We start from the raw sequence: 9,428 nt of genomic DNA on the forward strand, positions 1-9,428 counted from the left end.
GACTAAAGATTTGTATGGTGGCCAACGGGTGCAATCGTGTAGCAAACTGTTAAACGAGCTGCAAACAGAAAACGTGCTGCAACACAAAAATGATGCACACAAACTCAAAAAACAACTGCAGGTTACAAAACAAATGCAAAAGAAAAATGCTTGGACGGAAGATAGAAAAGGTATGTTTTCGTTTGTCTTTTTAAACACTTTTATAATATTATAGAACAGCAGCATATTTACGTCGTTAGTATTAGCTTTCTAGAGACTTTTACAATAGTTTGGATTTCTCCATTATCTGTAATAGTAACGTTAGTCCGGGAGGAGCTCGGAGTAGAGCTGCTGCTCCTCCACATCGAGAGGAGCCAGATGATGTGACTCGGGCATCTATACCGGATGCTTCCTGGACGCCTTCCTCGGGAGGTGTTCCAGGCACGTCCCACCGGGAGTAGGCCCAGGGGACGGTCCAGGACACGCTGGAGGGACTATGTCTCTCGGCTGGCCTGGGAACGTCTTGGGCTCCACCCGGAGGAGCTGGAGGAGGTGTCTGGGGAGAGGGACGTCTGGGTCTCTGCTCCCCTTGCAACCCGGTCCCGGATAAAGTGGAAGAGGACGAGTACGAGTAAGGTTAGTCACTGTAGCAATCTTCATCGAAACCCGCGTTTTGTGATTTAATTTAGCTTTTAGTTTTTGCTATTTGCAGCATTTTTCTTTTGCATTTGTTTTGTAATGCGCAGTTGTTGTTTTTTTTTTTTTTTTGGGTATTGTGTATCATTTGCCGTTTCCAGTGCGTTTACACCTGTCGGCCACGTAGGACTTGCTATGTTACTGCATTTTAAGCAAAAAAATGTGTCTTTAAAAAAAGGGAACTGCATTATTTGTTTACTTGCATTTTCTCTTTCATGTACTTCTAATACCCATGAAGTAAGGCTAAGTAGTTAAATGAAAAATCTGCAGGATGTGCCCACTTTTTATTTGATTGCTTGATTAATCGTCACAACCGATAGAATTGATATAAAACAAAATTACTAAAACAATGATTAGCTGCAGCCCTACTATGCATACGGGCCTGCCCTACCTTTAAGACTTGTCTTGTCATTTAGCTTTAGAAAATTTCAATCTTCACATATGTTTTGTGTCTTTTGAGGATGTGACCATCAAGTTCAAAGCCACGTGAAAAGATTACGTTTTTGACAGACGTAGTGACGAGTGGCATAATTATCAGCCAATAGCATGAATAGACTTTGTCACCAATGAGCGGTGATTTCATCATCCAGCTGTCTGGGCTGGATTTGGGTGTAGACAACTCGTCCGTTACGGCCTCCCCCCTGCTGGGCTCCGTTTGGGAAACGGCAGAGGCGGGGACGAAGAGTTGTAGCAAGGCAAGAAGCTGCGAACAAACCCCAAGGGAATGTGAAAGTCAAAGCCTGAAATCCCGCTCGGTAAGACTTTAAATACTGCCGCGGTTCTCATGGAAGCAGATGGATTTGTGAGAAAGCGTCGAATGACAGCGGAGACCGCAGGCAGTGATGCCGGGGTTGCAGGAGCCTCTGCTGGGGCAGAAGTTCGATGGTTAGGGGGCAGATTCTGGGGAGTTTCGGAAACTATCGTGAGCAGCTTGACGCCGCGCATCGGAGGGGAATCGCAGCTGGAAAGTGTGGACGTTGTCTGCGCGGCTCAAGATGCACAAATAGAGGACTTGGAACCTGACTATGAAGGTCTGCCACAGGGAGCTTCTACTAGCACCCACATGTTGGCTGGAGCCGTGGCTGGGATCATGGAGCACTGCCTCATGTTCCCCATCGACTGTGTGAAGGTAGCACAGCTCACTGGCTAACCAACTAAACCACAACGTTTTATGAATGTTCAACGCTTTCACAGCCTGGTTTCTGGCGTGTTCTCTAGGTGTTGTCAGTGCAGACACCATGTTTGTTAGCATAGCTCATTAGCTCTCAGGCTAACATGCTGCAGAGCTGTGACGAAGGTCAGCTGGCTCGGCTACATTTCACAGCACGGCATCAAAATCGTTTGTTTCTGTGACTGTTTCACAACATTAGATTCAGCAAGAGAGGCGAATTGCTTCTATTTTTAAATAACTTTAGCTACATTTGCTGTCAAAACTTGAGCGGAAAGTGTTACGCAACTGCCTTCACGTAATGAGCAAGCTACGGCATCCTGGACGGCCAAAACACAACACAATACAAAACATTGTAATGTAAAAGTCACGTGTAATACAAAGGGGGACAGCGCATTACAAAATATAACAAATTAACCCAGCTTACGAAAGTTAATAAAACAGCAACCAAATGCAACTCTCAACAAAACAAAATGAAGCCAAACACTTTTTTACAAGTTAGGTTCTAGTTGTGTCTGGCAAACGTTTGAAAATTGGTGTCCATACTTTTAATAAAAGCAATTAATTAAAGATCAGGTTTTGAAAGATACCAAGATGATGCATTCAAATTCAAAGATACTTTATTGATCCCTGAGGGGAAATTAGAAGGTTTGAAATTAAGACTCAGCATTTCAGAAGCTCACATTCTGGGGTAGGCATTGTCTGGAGGCTGGTGTCGAGGTATCCTGAGGTTTAAAACGCTGTTAAATAAAATGTCAGTGACCTGAGTTTTCTCCGGCTGGATAGGGTATAAAATAAGAGAATACAATGCAGCGCTTCTCTACTTCGAGCTGTTGCTGCACACTGCTGGTCAGCCACATTTCTTATCTTCACAAGAAAGACAAATTTGCCTGAATTTGAAATCTGACACTTAATGAGCATCATCAATCATTCTGACATTATTATAAAACTATAGCATATAATATTCTGAGCAATTGGCATGTTGAAAACCACCACCGTATTAAACTATTGTTAATTTTAAATGTTTTCTAACATATAACTTCAATAACAACTGTATTGTTGCACTCCTAGAAATATTTGTAGCTTTCTGGTTTTAAATAAATGCAAGTAAATCAAGCTATACATTTTAATTCAAAATGTTTTAAATTAAATGTTATGAATACAGATACTGTAAAACCATGGTGTTTGACTCAAGATTATCAAACTATGAGAATTTAATTTTGCCATAACCTTTTCTGGGATAATTTATGACTCCATTTCCCTTAAAACCTGTGAAAATTTGTGACTCACAACTATAAAAAAGGCTTAGTTTCAGAATCATTTCAGATATTTGCAATAAATCTTTTAGCAACAGATCTAAAAAGCATGTTGTGCCTTTTCGGTTACTGAATTAATTACAGTTAATTGAAATATTCACTTAAAAGGTCTAGTTTGCTACTGTGTCATATGTTTTCACTATTAAAAACAGCATCACACATTCTGCTTGTACACTTTTCCATAGTAAGCAGGATTGTTAAATACTGACAATAAGATCAAAATTACTTTATTTTTTGATGGAAGCTGAACTTTGCTTAGGATAGTATGTGGACAGAAATCATATCAGTTGTGTTTTGATCTATAGGTTTTGGTCTTTTCTTTGCCATAGATTAACAGACTGTTCAGGTTATTTAAAACGTAAAAATGTTGTCAGACCACAGCTTTAACTTTGTACCTTCTGATATGTTGCTAATAGTAATAATTAGGAAAAAAAAAGATTTAAAATGATACTCTAGGTATGTTTTGTTAACAGCTGGGATTCTTAAAGCTCCCAGCTGTAATGACCAATAAAAAGCTGTTTTTACCAGACTACAGAGCCCATACCAATCCACCAATTGCAGCAAAAATGGCTGCCATAGACTGACTCATGGTAACATACTTATAGTTTTAGGCTATTACACTAGAGTTATATTGAAAAATGAACTGCTAAGGTCCAGCTCTGGGAGGCTGCTCTTTGTTTAGTTTTTTTGCTCTCCATAGTGCAGAGAAGCGACTGTTTCCACGTTACCAGTCTGGTCAGAGGAGCTGGTTCTTACAACAAATCTGTTTCTTTTGATCACGAGTCATGCTGCTTTACTGGGTCAGTAATTCTCATGATTGTGGCACATGAGCGAGTTTCAATCTATGTTGAGAGTTTTAAAAGTTACACTTTCAAAACCCCTTAAACCCTCCATCTCACAGTTCTCACGGGTTAAAGTCCTCATAGAGAGAGACCAGATAACATCCTGGGTGACCTGGGTTTTCTTGGTCAATGCATAGGGTAGTGCAGTAATGCCCCTCCCCCACTTGTTGCTGCACAAACAAGGCTAGTTCAGCTTTCCCTCGCATTCAGGAAAGACTAATTCTGTGGTGTATGTTTCAAATAAATAATGAATCAAGTTTAGCAGATTATGGACGATGACTGCAGCTGCAACACATGTATAAACAGTAGTGTGAGGGCATGGCACTGGTGGCCTTAGTCCTTGACATGGGTGTCCCGGGTTCGAGCCTCGGTCCTGGCGACAAGTCTTCCCCCTCTCTCCACCCCCATTCCATGTCTGCCTACTATCAGAAAAAATACTGGAAGAAATAAAGGCCACTAGTGCTGCAAACAAAATCTTAAAAAAAAAAAAACAACAGTGGGGTGAAGGTACGTTTGTTTGCTAACCTGGAAATTAGGTTGATCTACAGTGATCACCCTTACTGCTGGTTTACCGAGCCAGTCAATCCTCAGAAATCCTACTTAAGCATCTAAATCAGAAATGAGTGAAACTGTTTCCTTAAAGGGAATTTATCGTTTTTCCTCAATCGCACCATTTCACAAGGATGCCCTCAGTCCCACTAGGGCTGTTTTTGTCCAGGCTAAACATGTATGACTGCATTCGTTGTGTGCAAGAACAGCACAAAAGAACAAACAAAACAAAGAGCAGAAAAAAAGAATTATGACTCATTTATGCTTAAAATACTTGCAAGGGTAAAAGGACAACAGACTGATGAACTGTTTATTTATGAGAGAGTTGGACTCGGCTGACCCAAAGTGAAGTCCTTGTGAAGCTGGATGCTCATTGGTGTGCTCATGCAGATGCAAAGTCAATATAGCTAGCCTGTTAAAGGATGAGAAGCGGTCCAGGTTCATGGAGGGGAAAGAGGATTAAAGGAAGTAAGCTTATGTCCCCTTGTGACCCTAGAGCTTGTAACAGCACACTTCCTCCTATTCAATCATTTATGTACACAAACATGAACCCCACCCAGTGTCACAAACCTCGTTTCCCACATTTGTCCCCTTAATCACACTGAAGGCTATTAATCAAGCACTTGTATTGCCATGCTTTTCTCTGCCTTTTTTAACCATGGAGCAACCCACATTATGCATTCATTACTCTCTATTTTAATATAACATTGAGGCCAAATACACTGAACAGAGTTCTAAATACAATTCCAGTGGTACAATGGGGGAGATGGGTTGTTATTTAAAACTACAACATTCTTTCTCTTACAGACAAGAATGCAGAGTCTCCAGCCTGATCCCGCAGCCCACTACAAGAATGTGATGGACGCTCTTCGCCGGATTGTAGCTGCCGAGGGAGTCTGGCGACCGCTAAGAGGCCTGAATGCAACTGCCATTGGCGCTGGGCCTGCTCACGCTCTTTATTTTGCCAGCTATGAGAAACTCAAAAAGACTCTAAGTGATACCATTCATCCAGGCGCTAACAGTCATTTGGCTAATGGTACCATAAAACATGTTCTTTTGTATATATAGTATATGGTGAAAATTGGCAGAACATTTCTAGTTTTTGTCTTGAATTTGAGATTCACAACACGATGGTCCAACTCCATCTAAGCTTAGGGTAGCTTTAGACTCCTTTTAGGGAGTTAAGAAGTTTGCATTGGGAAAATACTTTTTAAAGAAGTACTTGTTTGCTCTCTGGAGGTGTCGGCTCTTTCTGACTTTCGTTAGAGTTTGACATGTCATGATCTAGCTCAGCAGCAAATCTGAAAGAGATTCCAAACATTTATTTATGAAATCTTGTCCCAGACGTCCAAGCTGCTGTTCCCAGGCATTCCTGCTCTTTTTCTTCCGTCACTTTCTAGTTTAGTTGGTGGCTGGGTAAACACGCTCGCTCATCTTTTGTGCCGCTTTCCCTGCTTTTTCAAATGCTTCAGTTCAGAGATGTCAAAGCAGCGTTATCCACCAGGGGTCTCTCTTAGCTCAGATTTGCAGGGCTCTTTTGTTCATAGTTATCAAGCGAGCACCAATTCTGCTTGGGTAAAATAATTTCTTGAGCATAGTGTAGAAAGCTAAACTTTAGGAGTAGACTTTGTGACATGATCAGACATGTTCGGTTGCAAGTGAAAAATCTCATTGTGGTAACTGCAGAAGTGTGTCTGTGTGTGTGTATGTGTGTGTGTGTGTGTTTCAGGAGCAGCTGGTTGCGTTGCCACATTGCTACACGATGCAGCCATGAACCCAGCTGAAGGTAAGGGCAACATCTTTCCAACACATTGTCTCTAGCTGGGATAGAGTTTTTTTTTTTTCTTTCAAAACATCAGTTTTGAGTTTCAAAAGAAACTTGCAGGTGCCAGGCCTCAGTGAATTGTCCTCCATGTCGGCCTCAAACCGGTGGTCTCACCCATATTCTTTCACAGCTGTCTCTGACCCACCTGCCCACACATGTCACAGGAAGGACACTGGTTTGAGTCCCCTGTGCAGCTGTTGAGTGGACTGCAGCTGTCTAAGCAAACTCCGCTAGAAACATGTACAGTTCTTTGCTAAATTATTAAGACAACTTGAACTTTTTCACGTTTTGTCATTGTGCAAGTGCAAACTTAATTTTATTAAGATTTTGTATGCTAGACCACAACAAAGTAGCTCATTCATGTACTATAGAAAGGTGGGGAATAAAAGTTTTTTTTTTTTTTTGTGTGGTGTGCATACTGTTAGAACCACCTTTGTCTCGAATTATAACTGCTCAAGCTTGCTGTTAGTTTTCAGCTGGATTTTACATGTGGGACAAGAAATTCAATTTGGTCCTATCTGACCAGAGAACCATCTTTCATGTATCTGATGTGTCCCCTAGATTGCTTGTGACAAACAGCAAACAGGACTTCTGATGATTTTGTTTTTTCACAACATTGGGTTTCTTTTTTGCATTTTTTCATTAAGGTCAGTTTTGTGGAGTGTACGACTAATAGTTGCCCTTTATACAGATGCTCACACCAGATGTGTGGTTCTTTGCAGCTGCTCCAGCGTTGTCATGGGCCTTTTGGCTGCTTCTCTGATTAATGCTATGTTATCCCAGTCTGTCAGATCAGGTGGGCACCACCTAAACTGACATTTGACTCTTGGTCTGGACTACTGTGCTAGCAATTGGTTTCCCTGGATTTTAATTAGGTGCATAACAGTAAAGGAGGGCTGAAAACATCCATGCCACATGTTTCAGATTTTTCTTCTAAAATATTTTAAAAACTGTGTTTCTTGCACTTCACTTTTTATGTAATTGTTATGCTACTTCTGTTGTTAATGTTAGTTATGGTACTTGGTGTTGGTTCATCACATGGAATCCCAACAGAACCCACTGACAGTATTTTATTGACATTATCATTACAGTAACAAGATGCTATACTCGATGCTTCTGTGTGTTCATAGTTTTATTGAAAAAAAGCTTTTATTTCCACCTAATATTGGCTTTATTTGTCTCTTATCTGTTTCACCTTGATGCTGTCAACACTGGACATACTTGCCCTTCTCCTCCATTAACACATCTACCCACGTGCTCCCAGTTGTGAAGCAACGCATGCAGATGTACAAGTCGCCCTACCGGGGCGTGTTGGACTGTGTTCGTGCCATCTGGCATAGAGAGGGTCCCGCTGCCTTTTACCGCAGCTACACCACCCAGCTCACCATGAACGTGCCATTCCAGGTTCTCCACTTCATGACCTACGAGTATCTCCAGGAGCTCCTCAACCCCCACAGACTGTACAATCCCTCATCCCACATGCTGTCCGGGGCTTTGGCCGGGGCAATTGCAGCGGCAGCCACCACGCCTCTGGACGTCTGCAAGACCCTGCTCAACACCCAGGAGTCTCACGCCCTGAGCTCCTCCGGCCAAAGCCAAGGAGCCCATAGACAGATCTCAGGCCTGGTCCACGCCTTCAGGACAGTTTACAGGCTGGGCGGCCTGCAGGGCTTCTTCAAGGGAGTCCAAGCGAGGGTCATCTACCAGATGCCCTCCACAGCCATTAGCTGGTCTGTGTACGAGTTCTTCAAATACGGACTTACTAAGCACCAGCACAACAATATGAGAATCCAACATATCAAGGCTGAGGGGTAGATTTCTTATCAGTTTAATCGCCTCTCCTATACATCTGGCCTCGCTGTGGCCGTATACGCACATAGAACCAGACTAAATATGCCTCAGTTGTCCCAACCTTCTCAGACAGGACAGATAAGAAAGACACCTTCTTAGCCAGTTTTAAAAGTTTTATATCCGCTAATCAATTTAGCCACCAGAGACATTTCACAGTCTTATCAAGCCTAATTATTTTTAAGTAATTCCTGGGTTCAGGCATGAGGAAGTGGACAGGCAGTCAGCAGGGGGCAGTCATGTCACTCTGTCGGGTCTTTGCTTTATAATCTTTGTTGTTTTTGCATCAGAGTTTAATTATAACTGGATCAAGCTTTGCAAAAAACACAATAAGTCTAGATTACATTCAGAGCATTTAGTCTGGCATCCCCAACCAAAACAAAATGTTTAAAATTATTACTCTAACATCAGTTATTAGTCTTATCTGTATTCAGATGCTTTTCAGGAACCTTTTCAACAGGACCGGTCAAATTAGATGATTAGCAAAGAAGAAATCCATAAACAATTCCCAAGCTACAGTTTTAACGACAGGGGTCCGCTTTATGTGGCTTTTTTGAGCTTCGAAAAAATCGTTATTTCTCTTATTTCTTAAGTCAGAGTCAGAAATTATGACCCAGTGTACAACTTGGCAGAGAAATACTGTTTAAAGTAATAATTTATGTTTGTGTATTTATGCTAATTATAATTTGATTCTTAGTTTTTTTATTTTTTTTATTAAATGCATTTTTGGTTTTCCCCACTGCTGTAATGAGTAATGACTGTTTTGAGCTTGTGATCTACTGAGGGTTAATGTTTGTGCTCAGCAGCAACAGTTGTGTACTTACTGCCACCAAAAGAGGAGCCGAACTCATAACATTTCACACATGTAACCTGAAGCTGTCATTCTTACTGTCTGATCTGACTGTTTTTGACACTGAATTGCACTCGCTGAATAAACCTTCAGCAGTGGGGCTCTGCTCGCTGTTCATAAAAGAGAAAAGTTCTCTTTTTAATGTGTTTGAACATGAGACATCTACACTCCTGTAACATGGCAACTTTAGCGGCTTGGTTTACAGTGAAGATGAAGGCCGAGGCCGAATACTACGGAAGGAGCAAGTGTGTGTGTTTGCACACATATGTACAAAGTCTCTGTGTGCAATCAATGGCATGTCAAGCCTTGCAACAGCAGGAAATCACATCTTAATGATGAATGGTAGCCTAAAATA

At 41.6% G+C, this 9,428-nt stretch overlaps 1 protein-coding gene across 1 annotated transcript; it reads left to right on the forward strand.

Moving 5' to 3' along the window:
• The first annotated feature begins 1,267 nt into the window (after window positions 1-1,267).
• Window positions 1,268-9,202, forward strand: slc25a28 (solute carrier family 25 member 28). Its single transcript, XM_047352159.1, has 4 exons — window positions 1,268-1,804; window positions 5,358-5,586; window positions 6,280-6,336; window positions 7,640-9,202. Exons 1-4 carry the CDS (start codon window positions 1,460-1,462, stop codon window positions 8,188-8,190), a joined length of 1,182 nt encoding a protein of 393 aa, XP_047208115.1. The 5' UTR covers window positions 1,268-1,459; the 3' UTR covers window positions 8,191-9,202.
• Window positions 9,203-9,428: the final 226 nt, after the last annotated feature.

Source organism: Girardinichthys multiradiatus, chromosome 22, assembly GCF_021462225.1.
Source record: "Girardinichthys multiradiatus isolate DD_20200921_A chromosome 22, DD_fGirMul_XY1, whole genome shotgun sequence".
NCBI classification, from domain to species: Eukaryota; Metazoa; Chordata; class Actinopteri; order Cyprinodontiformes; family Goodeidae; genus Girardinichthys; species Girardinichthys multiradiatus.

Excerpts from the sequence above, each read along its gene's own strand:
- slc25a28 (XM_047352159.1), top strand. The coding sequence starts at position 1,460 with ATGGAAGCAGATGGATTTGTGAGAAAGCGTCGAATGACAGCGGAGACC. Across the intron at positions 5,587-6,279 it reads TAACAGTCATTTGGCTAATG|GAGCAGCTGGTTGCGTTGCC; the intron begins GTACCATAAAAC and ends TGTGTGTTTCAG. Across the intron at positions 6,337-7,639 it reads AGCCATGAACCCAGCTGAAG|TTGTGAAGCAACGCATGCAG; the intron begins GTAAGGGCAACA and ends ACGTGCTCCCAG.